Below are 19,932 nucleotides of genomic sequence, written 5' to 3' on the forward strand. Positions count from 1 at the left end.
AGCTGGAAGTCTTTCTCCTGGCCGCACAGGAGGAAGACAGGTGAGTGAGGAGTAGATGAGCCTGAGGCTTCTGCTTAACCTCAAGCTCACATGTTTGTGCCTTAGGCTCGTGTGTTCCTGCACATCACATTTAACCAAGGTTTGCTAATCCTCACTTCAGTGGGCTAATTCACCCCGATATTGTTTTCTGCTGATTTCGGTGTTGGTGATGTAAAGAACAGAAATTAAATTAGACACAGCACGCATCGGGGGGGGGGATGGAGCTCAGTGCTCGGATGGATTATTTTTTAAAAAAAATTGCATTATATAATCTCATTCAGTATTCAACTCTATCATCTTTTGTTTTATTAGAAACCAGCAGTTTTGGTCAGTAATTTGCATAAAGAGTACGATGAAAAGAAAGATTTTCTTCTTGGCAGGAAAATAAAGAAAGTGGCAACAAACCATGTCTCTCTTTGCGTAAAAAAAGGTTTGAGTTAAATTGTTTACTACGGAATCAATACCCTTTTTTAGAAAATACAACACACCCTCTTGTGAGGCACAACTGCAGGTGCTCTTTCTTTTTATTTCAGGGGAAATTCTGGGACTGTTGGGCCCCAATGGAGCTGGGAAGAGCACACTCATTAATATATTGGTGGGAGAAGTCGAACCAACTTCAGGCCAGGTATTCAAATGCAACCTAACCTGTCTGCTCACTCTTCCTTCTGAGTTTTATTGTGTTCACCATTACAGGAGTTCTCTTTTAATTAAAAAAGGAGGGAGTTTCATAGCTCAGGCATTGGTCCCTCTTTCTAGATTGAAGAAACTGATATCTCATACCGAATCTACATAAAGTTTACGGTTTGTTTTCAGAATGAATTGTCCATGCAGCTCGCTGCTCACTCCACACCCTTCATTGAGTTGCTTAAGAGCAGTAGCTCCAATGCCAGTCTTCCTTCTGCCACAACAGCAGTGTGGCTCACTGGGAAGCGTGATCTGACACGCCAGCCAGCCAGAACAAAAAGCGTACAGAAAGAGAGAGAGAGAGAGAGAGAGAGATTGTGGTGGGTTGACAAAGAAAGAAGGGGGATTGTCAGAGAGCATGGGGTGTGTGAAGTGTCCCTTTTCTTCAGAAGCTCAGTGTGCTGATACTGGTACAGCTGTTGGTTTTCATTTGCGCTGAAAAGGGCCATACAAAACTGAAATGGTTGAGCTGAACGAAACAGTGTTACGAGTTACAAACAGACTCACGCTCATCTTGATTCTGGCAACATTCCAGTAGAAACTAAAGATAGGAAAAATGGGTTCCCCTCGTGCATATAACACTTTATAAAGTCAGAAATAGGTTCGTAGGAGGGTTGGAACTTGCCCAGCTTCCATAGGATTATCATTTATCAGTAAGATAAAAACTCTTCAGATGGTATTTCTTGCCATTGTTTTAATTTAGCTCTTCCTATTGTTCAGTATTTCCTTGCAAACTTTATGTAGGAATTTTAAAACCATAGACTGTGTAGTTTATTTTTATGTACACCATATTGGAATGCTAATTATTAATCGGTATAGAAATGTTTTAAATAAATACATTAACAATAATAATGACAACAACAAGGTGAAAATGTTAACTAAGGATTGGTATATCCACAGGTGCTGATGGGAGATTATTCCTTAGGTGAGAATAACGAGGATAACTCCATGAGATTTGTGGGATACTGTCCTCAGACAAACCCACTCTGGCCTGATATTACATTGCAGGAGCATTTTGAAATTTATGGTGCTATCAAAGGAATGAATGAAAGCGACATGAATGAAGTCATAAAATGGTAAATATTTTATTTTGAACACTTGTTGTACAGTAGTCTATCCCCCCCCCCCTTGTCCTTGGGTATGGGTATCTTAGTTAATTGCGAAGTATAAAAGCTGTAATTGATTTTGATCAAATTGTACTTGTAAAACTTAGCATGTCCCTTTAAAATGCAGCTTTCAAGTATTAAAGTGGTACATACTATATTTAACAGAAGTGTTTCTTTTACACTTGACAAATGGCTCAAAAGGGAGATAACCCCAGAAAGAAACAAGATTTAGAAACCTCAGAGTGGTGTTTATAAGTAGCAAATACATACCAGGAACTGCTCTAAGTTTTAAGATACTGGATGGTTCACAGGGGGGTGGCCGCGGAAAAGGATTCTCTGAGAGCTGCTAAATCCATCTTCCATGCCCTTCTTCCTTTATTGGACAGTTTTCACCAGGCACTGTTTGTTTTACTACTTTTGTCCAGGTAAATCACATAAATCTCACTAGCACATTGAAAAAGATATAATGAGCATATAATGAATTTATTGATGTTCTCTCATGTAGGCTTTTTAGAATGCTTAATACTGTAGTGACACCCCTTTCTAGACTACAAAAATGTTGGCCATGTGGTTTTCTGCAGCGTTTCCAGTGCACTTGACTTCAAGGAACATCTTCAGAAAAGGACAAAGAAACTTGGAGCAGGAATCAAACGGAAGGTATTTTATTGCTTTAAAACGTTGCATTTCTAATTCATGCTACATGGAATAAACGGGCATTTGACTGTATGAGCACCCCCTGTTCAAACTGATGTAAGCAAGCAGCCCTCTGCCTTGATTTTTCCTCAAACTCCATTCTCTGCCTACCTCTTCCCCAACAACAATAAAATCTCACCTTGCAAGAAGTGGACATGGTAGCAAGTGGAGGAGAGCTCAACCGAGAATGAAAAATGCCTGTCTCCCTAGGCGATCATCCATCAGATAGGTAGATACTGACATCTATTGTCCAAAGGCAGAAAATGCAGAATTGAGGAAGTAGATTGCCTCTCAATGTACAGAACCTCCTGTCCATTCGTGAGATTTTCATGGCATAGTGCCTCTTTCCCCCTCCCTCAGCCCCGTGCCCTTTCAGTCATAGGGCAGTGGTACCTTTCGTTCTCAAACTTAATCCGTTCCGGAAGTCCATTCCAAAACCAAAGTGTTCCAAAACCAAGGTGCACTTTCTCATAGAAAGTAATACAAAACGAATTAATCCGTTCCAGACTTTTAAAAACAACCTCTAAAACATGAATTTTACTATCTAATGAGACCATTGATCCATAAAATGAAAGCAATAATCAATGTACTGTACTATAAAATCAATAAGACAGTATTATAGATGATAAAAATGAAATTTATTTTTTTCTTCCTTGCACTGATGATAGTCATTGTTTGGATGGGAGGCTTTTATCCATTTCCGCAGTCACACAATCAGTAATCAGTAGCTGAATTGGGTTCCACACAGTCACAAAAACAAATTACCAGTAACTGAAAAAGCCTCAAAAACAAAAATGCAAAATAACTAGCAAAAACAAAAGCACCATTTGACTTCCGAAATGTTCGAAAACCAATGCGCAGCTTCTGATTGGTGCAGGTGCCCTGGAAACAATAGCTGACAACCGCATTGGGCGTTTGGCTTCCAAAAATCGTTCGAAAACCGGAACACTTACTTCTGGGTTTTCGGAGTTTGTGAACCAAAGCGTTTGAGAACCAAGACATTTGAGAACCAAGGTACCACTGTAGTGGTCGTTTGCTTTTTAGTTAACCTTCCTTCCATCTTCGTTTCTGTGAGTGGTGTGTCAGCTCCTGGCAATTTATGCTGGGTTTCTTGGTGGCATGCTTATCTATTTAATCTCCAGCATTTGCAATTCCACATGCACAGCAACGTTTTTCTCCCTTGCCAGCTTCCCCCCTCCAAAGTAAGCCTTTTTTCTCTGAGACTCTTTTCTCTTACTTTTCAATGTCACTTGATTCCTCCTTTAAACAAACAAACAAACAAACAAACAAACTCAATCTGTCTTTCCTACTTTCTTCTTCTACTCTCTTCCCAGTGGCAGTCTGAATGGGTTGGAGCCCTCCTCTACCTACCACCTACTTCAGCTCCCCCAAAATGAGACTTCCCCCCCCCCATTTTGGGGGAAGAGGCAATAGACAGAAATATTGCCATTGCACCCTCTGGCATTAAATCGAATGCTTGGAGATCCCCTTTGAGGGTTTCCAAGTGTTTGCACACTTTGAGGATTAAAGTCAATATAGTTTCAGTGTGTGCACGTTTTCTTCATCTGTAGAGTACCTGACCATCATATTAATCTTTCTTTCCTGCCCTCTTGTTTTAGCTATGTTTTGCCTTAAGTATGCTTGGTAACCCTCGTATTACTCTACTAGATGAGCCATCTACTGGTATGGACCCCAAAGCAAAGCAACATATGTGGTGAGTAACACCAAACGACATGGAGAATGTGTTTTAGAATGGAATATCACAGCTTTTTATTTAGAATTACATCTCACCCCTTACTGCATCACTTTCAATGCAGCTAGCAAAACCTGGAATAATCATCTGAAAAATCAGCACAGTAAACAAACATTGACGGCAGGAACATAATACAGTTGCAACACAAAATAACACTGATTCTATTATTATTATTATTATTATTATTATTATTATTATTATTATTATTATTGCTGCTGCTGCTGCTGCTGCTGCTGCCTCCCCCACCCCCAGAATGCCCAGGGTAATTTTGGACAAAGGAAAATTGACAAAGTAGGTGGCAGCTATCTTAGGGAACCTCAGCTACCTCTGCCACCTCAGAATCAGCAAACAGTTGAGAAATATAGATATTGTGCTACCCACAGTAAACTCCAATCTCTTAAGAACCCTCCTGCTGATTATCAAGAACTTTCAACTCCACAGTACCAGAAAAGGGAGTTTTGTGCCATTTTCCCCACATACCCCAATGAAAGGATTTATCAGAGTATTATGTAAATTGTAACCTATGGCCAGTGCGCTGGACCTACCTGTCATCCCTGGGGAATGGGTACAAAAATACTTGGATATGGAGATACAATTGAGGTGTGTGAGAGATTCGTATTCCATTGCGTCTCCAGCTGATGGAAAGTCCAGCAGATGACTTTATGTCCATTATATGCTACTCCATAGAGAAATACTAAAAAAGTGAACCATTTGCAGTTTAGCCACTCCACTTTTCCACTATTTATTACATCTGACAGGAAAGCAATTCGTGCAGCTTTTAAAAGTAAAGAGAGAGCAGCCATTCTGACAACTCACTATATGGAAGAAGCAGAGGCTGTGTGTGATCGAGTCGCAATCTTGGTGTCTGGAAAATTAAGGTACCTCCTCCGCGTCTTTGGGATATCTTGAATAAAAGCATCTTGGGCTTTTGCATTAAAATATCATGAAAGATTTTAACATTAAGTTCGCCTTTGTCTGCCTGCCTGCCTTTTCTTACCCTCCCCCCCCCCCCCGCCCAAAGATGCATTGGTACAGTTCAACATCTCAAGAGTAAATTTGGCAGAGGATATTTCTTAGAAATGAAACTGAGACATGTGCCGCTTACAGAGAAGAAGGAGTATCTTCAGAGGGAGATTCTGCGCATCTTTCCAAATGGAAGTTACCAGGAAAGGTAAAAAAGCAAATCGTGTAAGAGGTCTGGGTATTAAACTAACAAAAAGAAGCTTGATTTCCCTCAACACCCCTGACAGGCAGCTAAGATCTGCTTGTTATGTTTGGTTTTCTCTTTGCAAATCACTTTGATTGGTACTTTTCTTTGTAGGACCCTCAACTGGCTGTGTTACAAATAAGTTGATAGAACAGATAAAAGCTGCAGTCTGATCCAAAACAACAGCCTGTTCAGGCGTATTACAACATTTTATGCTTAATTCCAGTAACATTACTTAAGTAGCTGGTGGTTTTCATTTCTGCTTAGTTGTTGCTGAATGCGCTGATGCCTGTTTTATCTTTGTTGCAGTTTTGAATCTATTTTGGCTTACAAAATCCCAAAGGAAGATGTCCACTCACTTGCATTATCGTTTTCTAAACTGGAGGAAGGTGAAGTAACAATTTACTAAGTAGAACCTCCATCTGATTCTCAATTTTCTATCCAAACCACCTGTTAACCTGAATTCATCTTAACCTGAATTCATCTTGTCAATCACCACCCCCATCATCACGTCTCTTAGAATCACAATTCTCTCTGTAAATAATATATTCCCTTATCCAAACCCCTGGTCAGTGGATATGTTGCCTTCCTGATTTGCCTTCCTGAGACACATTGAAGTCTGTTAACTTTTAGAGCATTTAAAGAGGTACAGGATTTCCTCTTGATGCATTAACTTGTTGTCTTCTCACAGCCATACACAATGCTTGACTAGTGCTTGCATCCTTAAACATTAAAGTCGTCTGGAAGCTCCTAATGTGCAGAAGAGGTACCTTGGTTCTCAAACTTAATCCATTCCGGGAGTCTGTTAGACTCCTGAAACCGTTTGAAAACCAGAACACTTACTTCCAGGTTTGCATTGTTTGGGAGTTTTGTTCGACAACTAAGCTGTTCAAGAACCAAGGTACCACTGTATACTGTACTGCAATGCACACAGTGGCTTTCCTGGTCACTGGAATCTTAGGGAACAGCAGGGTACATGTACCCCGATGTGTCTGTATATGCGGGAGCCAGAAACTGCTAAGAGCTTTAGGATGTGCACATCTTAATGCTTACGACCTTCAGATTGATCAGTGTTTTCTATTTTTACTGATGTTGAGAGACAGGTTTCATTTTAAAATGCATGACCATGTAAAGTAATTTTTGATGTATAATTAATTACTGTTGAGGAGTAAGGAGTTTTTTCTATCACTTTTAACAGCAAAACATGCGTTTGATGTTGAAGAGTACAGCTTCTCTCAAGCAACACTTGAACAGGTAATTTAAACAGACTTTTTCAAAAATATAATGCAGCGTTCCACAGAACATAGTTTCACGGTTTTCAAATTTATATTTGGTAAAATCAATTGTTTGCTTCTGTAAGCTAGCTATATTTACAGAAAACATGGTCACAGAAAACATTCACACCTCTCATATCTGGCCATAATTTTATTACAGCTTTCCGAGTTCACAAAAGTTTTGTAAATTAACATGACACATAATTTTTGGACCAAACTATGGCTTAGCAAAAATGTGCAAATGTTTGGGTTCTGGGAGCAAATATCGTTGCCGCAACACTCCTGCTTCTTCTCTACTAACTAAAGCTAAGTCATCCTTTGGCTTAGTGATACATCTAAACGCGGGCTTGTGGTTTGCAACCAAAGTTTTAGTCTTGGTTTACTGCTTGTGGAGATTTCAAACTCTCTATTAACTTGGGCTACCATTTTGCCTGCAAAATTCTCACATGCATTGTGGTTGTAATTTAACATATTCATGAAGCTCTTACTTGTTTTAGGTATTTGTGGAACTTGCAAAAGAGCAAGAGGAGGAAGACAGTGGTTTTGGAACACTAAACAGCACACTTTGGTGGGAACGAGCGCAGGAGAGAGTGGTTTTCTGATCTGGTCCGCGTTGTAGAATTTTACCCGTTTCATTCTTCAACTTTTTTTTTAAAGGACTGTTTTTCCCCCCGTCTTTGTTTCCTTCTTTTGGAATGTGTATGAGCACAGTGAATCGGAAACATATTCCCAAACAATTCTAAGTATAAATAACACTGATTTCACCTAAAAATGCAAAATGGAGCCTATTCACCTTCTTTGCCTTACATACATCAACATTATAAATGTCTTTTATCTGTGACTTGCTCTTTTTATGTGAAACGTTTTGTAGCCATGGCAGAAAGAGGGCAGATTAGAATTTAATTTTTTGGATGCAATATATGCTTTCTACTCTAGAATTTCATATACCAAATTTCATCAGTCAGTACAAGTATGTGGTATCCTCTTTAGCAGAAGACAACTACAGATTTTTAAAATTTATGATTACAAGGCATTTAAATGTGATGCAGTTCATGAAGCTTGATTTCAAGAACCACCTCTGAAGAAGTTGTAGGGAGAACATTTTGTGACACCACTGAGCAGTCTACAGTATAGTAATCGGTTTATATGGATATTTTTCAGAGGAGATTTTTGCTAAAGACCATACTGACATGGTTCCGGTTCAACCTGGTAACTCCTGTCAGTTTGCACACATTTTTATGTAAGCTAAATCATAAGAGAAAGCAGTTCCCTAGACTAGCAGGTATTATTCAGGTGGCTCAAAGCTCAGGTACACCTCAACTTGTAATAAACCACAAAATAGAATACTTAGCATTTATTTAATCTTCTTCAAACTTCTGGGGAAATTCATATTGGAATTTTCTTTGTATGTTAAGTGCTCAAGTTGATCGTACTGTGCAACCCAAAGTAAGGAAGTCTGCCCGGGGACAGGAACATTGGCAGTTCTGGCATCACAGACTCCCATTTCATACAGTCCCCATTGTATGATGGCTGAGAAAAGGGGAACAAGAGCATCAGAAGGCACAAGGACACGTCCATGATAACCCCACCCACAGCAGCAAATTCAGACACAGTTCCCAGCAGCAAAGGCTGATCCACCCAGTACACCCATGACCAGACAACACATGACACTCACACTCACTGTGATACTGTAAATACACTTAGCACCAGCAGTGCTGCAGCTGGGTGGAAATCAACACCTTGTCATTTCCACTTCAGGTCCCTAAACGCAGCACTCACACCACCGAAACACACGACAACAGGCAGATCATTTTTTTTTAAGCCCTTTATTGCTACGATGGAACCAGCTACACAGTCAAACAAAATATCTCTGTGCACCTTGTTGGGGATCCCCCTAGAATGACATTTGTGCATGTTGGCTCTTACATCTGCAACCTGAGCGGAGTAGCAGAAGTTTATTTTATTTACATTTGTATCACAAAAATATATATCAAAGCGGTTTACAGCAATAAAAATATAAAATGGGGCCTGTGGTCGTCCATGGGTGGGCTGGCTCCTTTGTTGCAGGGGACTCTGTCGTTTGCTACAAAGACATGCTCCCTTTTTCTGGACTAGCTTTGCTGGGCGGGGTGGCTGTGTGAAGTCCTCTCCAACCCGGTTATCATTTTTTAGTGGCATTTCCTGCTGGGTCCTGTTATCTGTAGAGCTGCTGCTAAAAAACCTGGTTGGGATGGAAGCCCAAGAGTAGTGTTAGCTTTGCCCCATGAGCTGTAGAGGCAGGCTTTGAACAGAGTGCCTTCTGTTTATGTTCTGTGCAAAATGCCCTTTCACCAGAACCCCCCACCCCCTCATGTTCCAAGTCCACAGCCAGAAGCATAGCCTCATGCACTTTTACCTGTTCTGACATTCTGAGTAGGGTTTGACACGTCACAGGTTTGTATCCAATGTACTGCAGTGGTTGGCTGTCTGGTTCTGCCACATGGATGAGGGAGAGAGGGCAAACTGGGAAGTCTGGTTTTGACACATTCGATTGTGTCTTTCTGGGTTTCCCTTCCACCAGACCTTTCGGTGGGATTTGCCAGGTTGTGAGGGTGTGGCCAGCAGCTATAGGGTCTGGTCTATGTGGAACTGTGTCTGTCCCTAACCACGCCCATTCTTCACCAAAAGCACCCCATCCGTGTGCTTTTCACTAGGTCAATTACCAGCAATCATGTCTTCTGCCCTCTCCATGGCCAAGGAGACACCTTTCTGACAGCTTGGACCCTCTCTGTCAGTACAGGGCCCCAGTACTGCCACATCCAAACCCATTTAAATGAAGCTATGCACTATTTGAGTTAGAATCTACATTGTCAGTTTGCAAATTTTAATGCTTTTTTAAAGCAAATTTTGCATCAGAATTAATGACTGGTGCATTTATGCACTAGCCCCCATCTCCAAGCCCCTTTCCTTTTGTGTTGTATGGGCTAAATACCAGCCACATGATCTTATAGCACTGCAGGTCAGTTGGGCATAATCAGCATTTCACTAGTTTAGAAGAGAGATTTATTGGGTCAAGTCCCAGAAATATATTGCACTTTAAGGCTGTGTAGGATTACATTATAAACCACTCTGAACAACCACATATTAGTCAACAAAATCCAAATACATGTACATAAAGTGTAGTATAAGGCTGCCAGGTATATAAATTGTTTGTTCTGAATGGTAAGTCTAAATTGTGTCACTGTTGCAAGTTGCACAGAAGCCTATACTGCATGCACAAGTACATTTAAATAGTTTAAAGAAATAGGTTTCTTTCACGTTTACAAATGCAGATTGTGAAAACCAAATAGCTAAATCTATTTGTACATTCCTATAGCATGTTGAACTATTGCATCATTGTGGTTATTTCTGTTGAGAGTTTCAACACATTAAGATCTACCACTTTTGGCAGGCAAACTTTTCTGTGTTCAGTTTTCAAGGTCTTTCCTTGACAGTGAAATTGTAGCCACGCACACCACAACCTTGTATTTATTGTGATGTTGATGATGATAACTATGGAAAAACATAACGAAGCTGTTCCAGTATCACTGGGAAGTAATAAAGATCTATGTTTCGTATAGCCATACTTGAATGTAATCAATTTATGATTGGGATATAAAGAGAATTCTTCAAAAATGATAAAGAGGCGATCACATTAGCACACCCCTAGTGTAAGCTGAATTCCATGCAAAGGCCTAAAATATCTGTACTTAATTAAAGAATGTTAACCTCTGACTAAGCACTATAGTATGAAAGCTAAATGCTGGATTCTAGCAGACTTACTGTTGCTTCAGCATGTACTCTTACGAAAAGTCAATTTTTCCATTAGGTTCTAGAGACTCTTGCTATTGCTACTTCGATTCAGACTTTGCTAAATGCACAGTACAAACGCAAAACTAAGATGTGGAAAAATATGTGTATATATGACAAATGATCCTCCAAAATCTTGTTCCTATAAAATCATGTTATTTTTGATGTTGGAAGGCTGTTTCTCAAGCACAATTTTCGCTTGCAGGATTTGTCATGCCTTCCTATTTGAAGAAAATTGGGAGAAGGGTTTTTACACAAGTCAAAGTTGTGCTGCTATTATTTTAGGGGGCTCGGTACTTTAAAAAGAAGGTTGAGATACCACAAACAGGTTGTTGCTGACTGGTTGGTATTTTAACCAGGCAGATTTCCCCCAGAAGCGGTAAATCTGGATTGAATGGGGGGAAATGCAGGTGGGCATTTTGATGTCAAGTACTATCATTGTGGGGGTGCTTTAAATATGCTTCAAAAGTATGGTCTGTATGCAGCCTAGGAAAGCTTCGTCACTCCCAAATTTACAAAAGAGGTATGTAAGCAAAAACACGTTTCTGAGCAAGACTCTCTTAAATGAGACTTTGGGGGCTTTTAAGAATTGATTTAATCTTCCACTGCACTAGATACATAGCTTTGGTTCTCTATGATTATCTTTAACTTGAAATCGGTAGCGAAGAGGTGAAGACCAGAGTGCAAATTGCTTGGCCTGCAGAGGTATGAACAGCTGTTCTAATGTTAGGGGTGTGAAAGGGGAAAGTCAGATTTGAGGGGAGAGAAATAAGTTGAAGGTCAGGCGTTGCCTATTCTAAAGCAAAGATGTCTTCCTTAAAGGGCTATTTGCAAGTTGCAAAATGAGCTTTAGCTAACGACAGCTTAGTGTCTCACGTAAATCAACTACATTTCTTCTTCCACACCAGGATTTCTCCTTTATTGGGGACCTGTGCCCCTGGCAAGGAAGCAGGGGGCAAGTGGACACTCCTTTGCCAATTCCTATGGAGACACCTATAAGGATAGAACAGATTGGGGGAAGAAAAATAGTACAAAGGAAACAAAATCGATTTCCAGGGCTTCTTACTACATGAACAGTGAGCTGCAAATGAATTATCTGACAAGGAAAAGCTTTTAAGTGGGAGTTGGTTTGGGAGAGTTGGTCTTGGGGAGGGTGGGGGGTTCCCAAAGATGAAAGAGAGTGTAGAGACGATTTAGATGGCACTGATTCAGCAATGAGTAGTGCAAAAATGTTGAGTGCAAGAAAAGGACTGTGCGCACATTTCGGATGTAGTTCCTTAATCTTGATGGATGCTAATGGGTGACTAAGTACCCTCGGTGGATATTCCGGTGGGCATGCTGTTACAATTTAAAGATTTGAATAATTTATTTGAATTATAATGCTAACAGCGCTGAAGCACTTTTGTGCCGGCAGCTGGAAGCAGAGTAGGAGGAAACTGAAGATGAGGACTAACACAGGACTTAGGTATAACAAGCTGCACTTGAATGCTTACAGCTTCCATAAATCTGCTCTCATACATATACATTCCAGTGTTACCGACAGCCTGTCTGCTGGCACTGAATGCCCCCAGCTTTCCTGCTGAGGGACACAGGAAGGAAGAATGGCATCAGACAAGAGCAGACAATTTAAACAGCTCTGGCTGCTTACCCTCACAAACCTCATGCCATCTCAGAGAGGAACTGAGAGGTGTCTGAAGGGTTTTGCCCAAATATGGTCCCTGCCCTATGCCTGCACCCCAAGACAGTTTTGATAGAAACGAGAATCGAAAATAAAAGGTGGTGCAAAAGAAAACAAAGCACCCAGCTAAAACTTAGAAGGTAAAATTCCACACTGGGTATTCACCTCATATTGGCTCCCTCTAGGCTCTAAGTCTAAGTGGTCCAGAAAGAAGTCTCCCCTCTGGTCTGCCCTGATTGCCCCATCCATAGACCAACCAGGGATGAGCCAATATGGCTGTGAGCAGAGACTGCAAGTGCACTCAGAACTGAGTGATCCCAGCCACACCGACCCATATCTGTCTTCCATCCTCCTGCTCCCTTCTCTGGAGGGCAGGGGACTTTGCTTCTGCTAGCATTAAAGCATTTGTTGTTACATGTGTTTGCAAAACTCTCAAAACTATCAGCAGCTCACCGCTACTGGAACCTTGTCTGTCTTAAGCACTTTTTGTATCTGGCCTTCCTGCCATGACTGAAGTGTTTGAATTATGTAATCAATAATATTAAAATGGTCAGTAAATCATACTGCTGACTGCTTTATGGGGAAATCAGAAGCTGGGTCAGACCAAATGTCTATATAATTCAGTAGTTTGTTCTCACAATGACCAGCCAGATGTCAATGGGAAGCCCAAAAGCCTAAGAGCACTTCACTGCTTGTGATTTGTTAGGAACTTGGTATTCAGAAGTAATATAGTAAAAATACTTTGGCCATCTCATGAGAAAAGAAGACTCCCTGGAAAAGACCCTGATGTTGGGAAAGATTGAGGGCACAAGGAGAAGGGGATGACAGAGGATGAGATGGTTGGATAGTGTTCTCGAAGCTACCAGCATGAAGCTACCAGCATGTGGGAGGCAGTGGAAGACAGGAGTGCCTGGCGTGCTCTGGTCCATGGGGTCACGAAGAGTCGGACACAACTAAACAACAACAACATCTGGCTGGGTTTTAGTGTTAATATAGCCATCATAACTAATAATATGTATAGCTAAGTTACTGGAGAAATATAGCTAAGGTAATTTGGCCTTCATAAGGTATAATCATGGACAGGATCCTCTGATCCATTTTTAAAGCCATCTGAGTTGGTGTTCCAACGTGTCATGTTATGGAAGCAAATTTCATAGTTTGAGGATGCACTGTGTGAAGTACCACTTTTCTGCTTCCCATAGATGCCTGGTTGGTCACACTGAGAATGAAATGCTGGATTGTTGGGCCAATGGCTAGATACAGCAGACTCTTACGTACTTGTTTATTTTTGTCTGTCTAGTTCCAAATGTCTTGAGATGCATTTGGTATTGTGTTTTTTGAGCCGTTGTGCCCCTGCCCTTGAATGCTGTGTCAAATCATTTTTGAAACTGCCACGGGTCTTTTCAGAAGCAATGCCAAACAACGGAGGACTTGCTGTTCAAAGGTGCATGCACGGAGAATAATAATATTGCCTCAAACCTCCAAACACAGTTACCTGATGACTTTTATTTAACTCTACACATTTGGGACTACAGTACTCCTCCTGAACGCAAGAACCCACTTTACATAAATTGCGAATCTAAATTTTCTTCTCGTTATCAGTAATCAGTTATCAGTTCCCCTTGCCCTCCCTCCTGCACCTCTTGTTTAAGGCAAAGAGGCTGTATCCTAAGGAACCTTGCTTCAGAGTAACATGCCCTCCAACACTTCTCGGTTGAAAACAGGGGCATCCGATTCCATAATGATAATTTTAATATTTATACCCCACACATCTTACTGGGTTGCCCCAGCCACTCTGGGTTACTTCCAACGTATTTAAAAAATATAATACAGTAAACATTAAAAAAACAACACCTATACAGGATTGCCTTCAGATGGCTTGGGGGGGGGGAGTCAAATAACTCCATACCCTCTGACATTTCTCCAGTGAAAATAGGACTTCTTAAGGAAAAGTGGGACATTTCGGAATCAAATCAGAAGCTGGGACGGCTTCTCTAAATCAGGGGTGTCCCTGGAAAATAGGGAGGGTTTGGAATAAATCAAATGAATCCTCGAAGTTAATTTCATGGGCGTAGCCGGGATTTTTGTTGGGGGGGGACGACAGCCGAGGTTTCTGGGAAATCACGGGTAAAAATAACAAAAATAACATTAACAACAAGAAAATGACATTAACGGGCGGGACATGCTTCTGCTGGGTGAAGGCAGAAAGTCAAGTTAATTAAGTACCCCTTGGTTAATTTGCACACATATTGCACACACACTGGAGCGGGGAGGGCAGAACCTCAGTTGATTGAGAACCTCAGTTAATTGAATAGCCCTTGGCTACGGCCCATGGTTAATTTGCTTATTGGCCGCAGTACACACACAGAGACGAAGACGGCAAAGCGAGGAAAGATGCTGGCCGGTCTTTGCCTCTGATTTGGCGGCTCTACCGACGACTTAGCGCAGCTAAGGCTCCCCCCCCCCCCCCCGCCGCCGCCGCCCCAAGGACAGGTGAGTTCGGCTCCCTGGTCCCCTCACCAAAGGCGCAGGTGAGTGAAGAAGGGCGGCGCCGGCGGGAAGTAGCTGTCGCTCCCGCGTTCCCCTCCCTCCCGCCGCTTGGGGACTAGAGAGACGCCGCCGACGCCGCCGCTCGCTGCTCGGCAGGGATCCTGCGGCCTGACGCAAAGGCCTTCTTCCCATCCGGAGGCAGCAGCTGCGCGCGCAGGCCGGGAGCGGTGGCACGGGAAGGAAACCGCCGTGAGGAGGAGCGACGCTGCGGTGAGGCGAAAGGGAGGGATGCTGGAAGCGTCGAGTTGGAAGGGGGCACCCCGAGGGGTCATCTAGCCCAACCCCGTTTGCAAAGCAAAGGGTTCTCAGCTAAAGCATCCATGAGGGGAAAGCAAGCGAGGGAAGGCAGGATACGTTAGTGTGGGGTAATAATAATAACAATAATTAAAATTGTTGTACCCCGCCCATCTGACTTGGTGACCCCAGCCACTCTGGTGATAAAAGGGAGGAGGGGCTTTTGTGTTTTTTGGAGGGGGGGGACGCATGGGCGTAGCCAGGATTTTTGGGGGGAGGGGTCCTCAGATTTGTATTGATTTAAGGGAAGCAGCTCCCTCCCCCCTGGATACGCCCATGGGGCTGGGGGGCTGTCCCACCACAGCAGCAGCAGCAGCAGCAGCAGCTGCACCTTCTCCAGATGCCTTATTGCCCTTGGCTTGAGGGGCAAGGAACCGACCTTTGTGCTTTGAAAGGCGTCGCAGAGGCTGGTGCATGGGTTGCCTTTTTGGGCATGGAGCCAGCGCCCTAATGCATCCCTCAAATCGACTCAGTCAGGCGTCGCTTGGAGACACAGTGAATAGGGAAAAAAGAGAGCTTAGGACGGGATGAAGGCCAGCGAGGAAACAGGCGCTGTTTCTCTTATCCCCATTATCCCCTCCTTTTCACTGCTCCTCTGCTCCAGCACCTGCCTGCCTCCTTGGGTTTTAGGATTGCCTGCTGCTGCTGCTGCTTGAATCCTCTCCTCTCTGGGCTGCCATTTAGGTCCAACCCATTAAGCTGCCTCCGCTGCCACCGCCTGGTCTGGCTCCTTGGAGGCTGCTTGCTGCTGCTTTCTATTACTAATTGTCATCTTCCTTTCCCGGACTGCAGTGAGGAGGAGGACGTGATTGGCACGATGCTACGTTGGGGACTGAAATGCCAACCAGGAGACGGCAAGGCGATGATGAGCTGAAGTGTGGCTGAGGGCCAGTGGGAACACCGTGTCTGTGCTTCTTCCTTCCTGGGGTCTTTTAACGGCCTCCTGCTGACTCCTGTTCTTGCTTGTCCATCTTAAGACTTTCACGTCCACGGGTGCGGCTTGTGCCAGATGTCATATAGGGTCAGGATTCTGATGTCTTGACTTTGGAATCCCAGAAGAGCTGAGACACAAGGATCCTGCACGTTTCTCTCCCTAGCAGATCGTTTTCAGTCTACACAGGTTGGTTAATACTTTTAAATTTAAAAGCATTACTTTTTAATTAAGCATTTAACACCTGGCTGTTCTGAAAGGCTGCTGTCCAAGGAACTCGTTTAAGTAGGTGCTGTTGACAGACAGATGTAAGGTGGAAACTGTTCAGGTGAAAGGGATTTTTTTTTTTTTTTTTTTTTTTTGGCCATGAAGAATGTAGAAAGTTCTTTATTTTTGTCTCATGGGAAGGATTTTGTGGAGAAGATCTGTTGCTAATTCTGGGCAAGTAAGGGAGGTATGTTTATTAGCCTGAGGTGGGGAGAAGGAGATTGTGCCAAGCTATATAAGAGGAAAGTTCTCCTGGATTTAATCCTGGATGAAGGGATCGATCTGGCATGTGCTACAGAAACCTAGCTGGTGTGACACTGTGTCTTATTCTGTCCTGGAGATGTCCAGCTGCATTATCTGCAAAGCATCACAGGTGAATAGATGGCTAGGGTCAGGCAAAACAGCTGTATTTCATAGTAATTCCTTTTTCTTTTCTGTTTTTTTACCCATCAGTGTTGGGCTGTGGGGAGACACTGAGGTTCTAACCATCTCTGTGGTGGTCTCAATTTTACCATGTTGGAGATTTCTGGGCTGTTGGTCTGAGTGGGGGCTGCAATAATCCACATGAGGCCTTACTATACAAGGAGTGACTCAGGATTTCATAGCCACCATGGCAACCTTTGGACTGTCCTGTTATATAGAGAGAACAGATACATGGATCTGGTCATGCACTTGATGTGTTTGGTGCCTTATCTGGATTGAGGTAGAACTACTCTAGTGAAGGAGCCCTTTAGAATTAGTTCACTGTTGTGGGCCACTCATTGCTTGGTGAAGTTCAGAATCTTGCAATATCTGATTCTTTCAAGTGTGAGGAAATCTGTTCAGATGGTTGATAGCTATTAGTTTTCAGAATACCTTAAAAGATTCCTTATTTAGAATTACTTGCAACCCTGTCACCGAACCTATGGGAGAGGGAGCTTATGTGGATAATCAATATGAACTTGTGATAGGTATGTTGATTGTATGGTGACTTGCCTGCCTATTAGAAAAATTCCAGATTACTACCCTATAAATATGTGGTGAATGTTCACAGTGCAGGAGAGGGGTCAACAGTTGTGGCACTCAGACACAGATGAATTGTGCAATCTAGGAAGAAAAACTAAGGAAAGACAATGAAGTTCAGAACCTCCTCAATAGTGTTTCCATAAGTGTTACTTATTCTTGAATATATTTCATATTCCACATTTCCTCTAAGTAGCTCAAGGCTATATGCACTCCTTCCTTATTTTCCTTACACCAGCTCTGTGAGATGACTTAGTATGTGAGAAAGTGACTGTTCCAAGGTCAGCTAGTGAACATTGTGCCAAACTTGAGTCTCCCTAATCCTTATACAGCCCACTAACCACTATACCACATTAGCTTTCCTACTTGCTCCATATGCAGGGTGAACTAGATTGGGTCTGTGAGGGCTTGTTCTACGCACAGGACCAGAACTGTGAGGGTCTATGTGTTGATGAGTGAGTCAAGAGAAAGAATTTAGCTTTCTTAAAGCACCAAGGAACAGTTTGAAAATAGCTGTGCCTGTTGAAAAGAGATAAGACTCCATTTGATCTGTGATGGGATTATAATGGTGGTGGTTAACATCAAACAAGTCCTAGAGCAGCTTTTAAACTGACTTAATGGGGGACTACTTCAATGTGACTCATTCCTAAATGAGGATACGGTAAATGTTTATGGCCATTTAAATGAGGGATAAAATAGAACTTGTGAATGAGCATCCAGAAAGACCCAATATTAACTTTAAGAGTATGTAAGAGTTGGCTGTTTTAACTATTGTTGGGCATTTTTAAAGGTGCAAATTAATTTAAAGTGCATTTTTAAAAGTGCAAAGGCACTCATGTATTGCTTTGCTTTTCAGGCTACACATAAAAAATGTCTCTGGATCCTCCGAGACAAATAGGAGTGTGGCGACAGACCAGAGCTCTTTTATACAAGAACTGTCTAGTTAAATGGAGGACTAAAAAGGCTAGTGTTCAGGTGAGTTGATTTTTTTATATGCTGTTATGAGTTTGGAGTGCTAAGCTGTGTGCCAGACCACTCCAATCCCTGGATCCAGTGAGTGTTAAATTAAATCAAGGCTTCTTATTCTGGGAATAGACAGACTAGCCTCCTGCTGAAGTGATAGCCTGGGTGGTGAGTTGTTAAGGGGTTCAGTGTGAGATGGCAAATGTCAACAGACAAAGCCAGAGTTTGGAGTAGAGTTTTTGAGTGATATGACCTAGAAGTAAAGCAGCAAGCTGGAGAAAGGGTAGGAAATGTTCGATTTCTGTTTGAATCCAAGGCTGTGGCTAAGGGAGACAAAGACAGAGCTATGGATAAGGGAGAAACAAGACACTTTAGGGGTGTTAATGCTGTGAACGTCATAAGCTCAGTTTGTATATATGTGTAAATAAACCATATATCATAAATACATCAATCTCTTTTTCTTTAAATGCCAAGAGTTGCTAATACGTTTTTAAACTATTAATAGTGCATGATGCAGAATTGCAAACCACTTTGAGGTTTTACTATTGAGCAGTATGTACATTTTGTTACATATATCTCATTCATCTTTACGTTTTGTAGTAAATGCTGCAGCCCCTCTTCTCTGTTATGTGTACCTAAGCTGGTTGTCTTCATTGGGCCTGTGTGCATAAATGCAACTGTGGCTCTCTCATTTCGTTTCTTCTTTTACCATTTAACTTGTTTGTTCCCTATATACAGGAAGTCCTGATTCCACTTACCTTTTTAGGTTTGCTAATAATAATAAGCATGATTCAGCCTAACAAAAGGCATGATGAAGTTCCAGATTGTAATCTTGATTCTACGAGTTGCTCCAGCATCTCTGAGTTTATTATTGGCTACACACCAGTGACTAATATGACAAGAACAATCATGCATAAAGTGACTTCAGAATACTGCCCAGAAGGTACAATGAGTTGTCATTCTGCACTGTCTTTCATCAATTTGTCTGGTGTGGTTTTCCTTCTTGAATTTACTGGGGAAAGTATGTGTCTTATTGCAGAGATACTAAAAGTTGAAACCGCTTGAGTTTGTTGCATGTATTTCTCATACTAAACATAGAAAGTAACAAAAAGGATGTAATGCTCTTTAAAACCTAAACATAATTATGTAGCCAAATATTCACTCCCTTTACTACCACTAGACAATACAGTGGTGTGCTTTTAAAGCTCAGTTTCACAGTTGTCATTTTGGCATTTTAAAACAATTTGTCTATTTCTTATTTGTACTGCATTTATATATTTTTAGTATCAATTCAGGAGCTGTGAGAACTTTCTAAGATACTTTTTGTCTTATCCATTCTTGATATTTTAATTATTAGAGCCTTAGGTTGTATTAGGCGTATTGCTGGATACTTGAAAGAATTTGGGTATAGGTTTGTGACACAATTTGCATAATATTTCCAAATGTTAACATTTTTAAGAATGCTTTTAGAGCAGGAAAAAGTTGTGGCTCTTGCTGTCAGCAATTGATCTGATCTATGGGGCACTAGCAAGATTTTCTTGGCCCAGCTCACTATATATGTATTCACACTCTTCCCACCTCACCCTCCATAAGCAGAATAGAGTTGACCCTCTCAGTAGGTTGCTTCTGTGTGAAAGATATGGGCTCTGCGATGATATTGCCA

The 19,932-nt window shown here is 41.9% G+C and overlaps 2 protein-coding genes and 2 long non-coding RNA genes across 20 annotated transcripts in view; 2 read left to right on the plus strand and 2 right to left on the minus strand.

Annotated features, from left to right (window-relative positions):
* ABCA5 (ATP binding cassette subfamily A member 5) overlaps nucleotides 1–10,360 on the plus strand; it is a 55,496-nt gene extending 45,136 nt beyond the window's left edge. For all 10 annotated transcript variants that reach the window (XM_083598537.1, XM_083598535.1, XM_083598534.1 and 7 more), the window contains 10 exons: nucleotides 352–469; nucleotides 573–664; nucleotides 1,624–1,799; nucleotides 2,411–2,486; nucleotides 4,142–4,236; nucleotides 5,034–5,153; nucleotides 5,297–5,446; nucleotides 5,792–5,871; nucleotides 6,681–6,736; nucleotides 7,254–10,360. In XM_083598537.1, coding sequence (XP_083454663.1) covers nucleotides 352–469; nucleotides 573–664; nucleotides 1,624–1,799; nucleotides 2,411–2,486; nucleotides 4,142–4,236; nucleotides 5,034–5,153; nucleotides 5,297–5,446; nucleotides 5,792–5,871; nucleotides 6,681–6,736; nucleotides 7,254–7,358 — 1,068 coding nt within the window. In that variant the 3' untranslated portion in view covers nucleotides 7,359–10,360. The remainder of the gene's footprint in view (nucleotides 1–351; nucleotides 470–572; nucleotides 665–1,623; nucleotides 1,800–2,410; nucleotides 2,487–4,141; nucleotides 4,237–5,033; nucleotides 5,154–5,296; nucleotides 5,447–5,791; nucleotides 5,872–6,680; nucleotides 6,737–7,253) is intronic.
* Nucleotide 10,361: 1 nt separating this feature from the next.
* On the minus strand, nucleotides 10,362–14,853 carry LOC310755750. The gene is made up of 2 exons (XR_014544507.1): nucleotides 14,783–14,853; nucleotides 10,362–11,577 (listed from the first exon to the last, which is right to left on the minus strand). It is a non-coding gene; the product is annotated as an uncharacterized lncRNA (long non-coding RNA).
* A 17-nt stretch (nucleotides 14,854–14,870) lies between these two features.
* The window catches only part of LOC310755543 (cholesterol transporter ABCA5-like), a 57,126-nt gene continuing 52,064 nt past the window's right edge, over nucleotides 14,871–19,932 (plus strand). For 3 of the 8 annotated variants that reach the window (XM_083598551.1, XM_083598557.1, XM_083598554.1), the window contains exons 1-5: nucleotides 15,029–15,177; nucleotides 15,899–16,226; nucleotides 17,338–17,406; nucleotides 18,161–18,281; nucleotides 19,008–19,212. In XM_083598551.1, the coding sequence (XP_083454677.1) occupies nucleotides 18,177–18,281; nucleotides 19,008–19,212 (310 nt within the window). In that variant the 5' untranslated portion in view covers nucleotides 15,029–15,177; nucleotides 15,899–16,226; nucleotides 17,338–17,406; nucleotides 18,161–18,176. Of the gene's footprint in view, nucleotides 15,178–15,898; nucleotides 16,227–17,337; nucleotides 18,282–19,007; nucleotides 19,213–19,932 lie in introns of all 8 variants that reach the window. The other 5 variants (XM_083598553.1, XM_083598556.1, XM_083598550.1 and 2 more) reach the window with 5 other exon arrangements.
* Nucleotides 16,420–19,121, minus strand: LOC310755753. Its single transcript, XR_014544511.1, has 2 exons — nucleotides 19,028–19,121; nucleotides 16,420–16,934 (listed from the first exon to the last, which is right to left on the minus strand). It is a non-coding gene; the product is annotated as an uncharacterized lncRNA (long non-coding RNA).

Source organism: Podarcis filfolensis (assembly GCF_964270895.1).
Source record: "Podarcis filfolensis genome assembly, chromosome: 2".
Taxonomy (NCBI): domain Eukaryota; kingdom Metazoa; phylum Chordata; class Lepidosauria; order Squamata; family Lacertidae; genus Podarcis; species Podarcis filfolensis.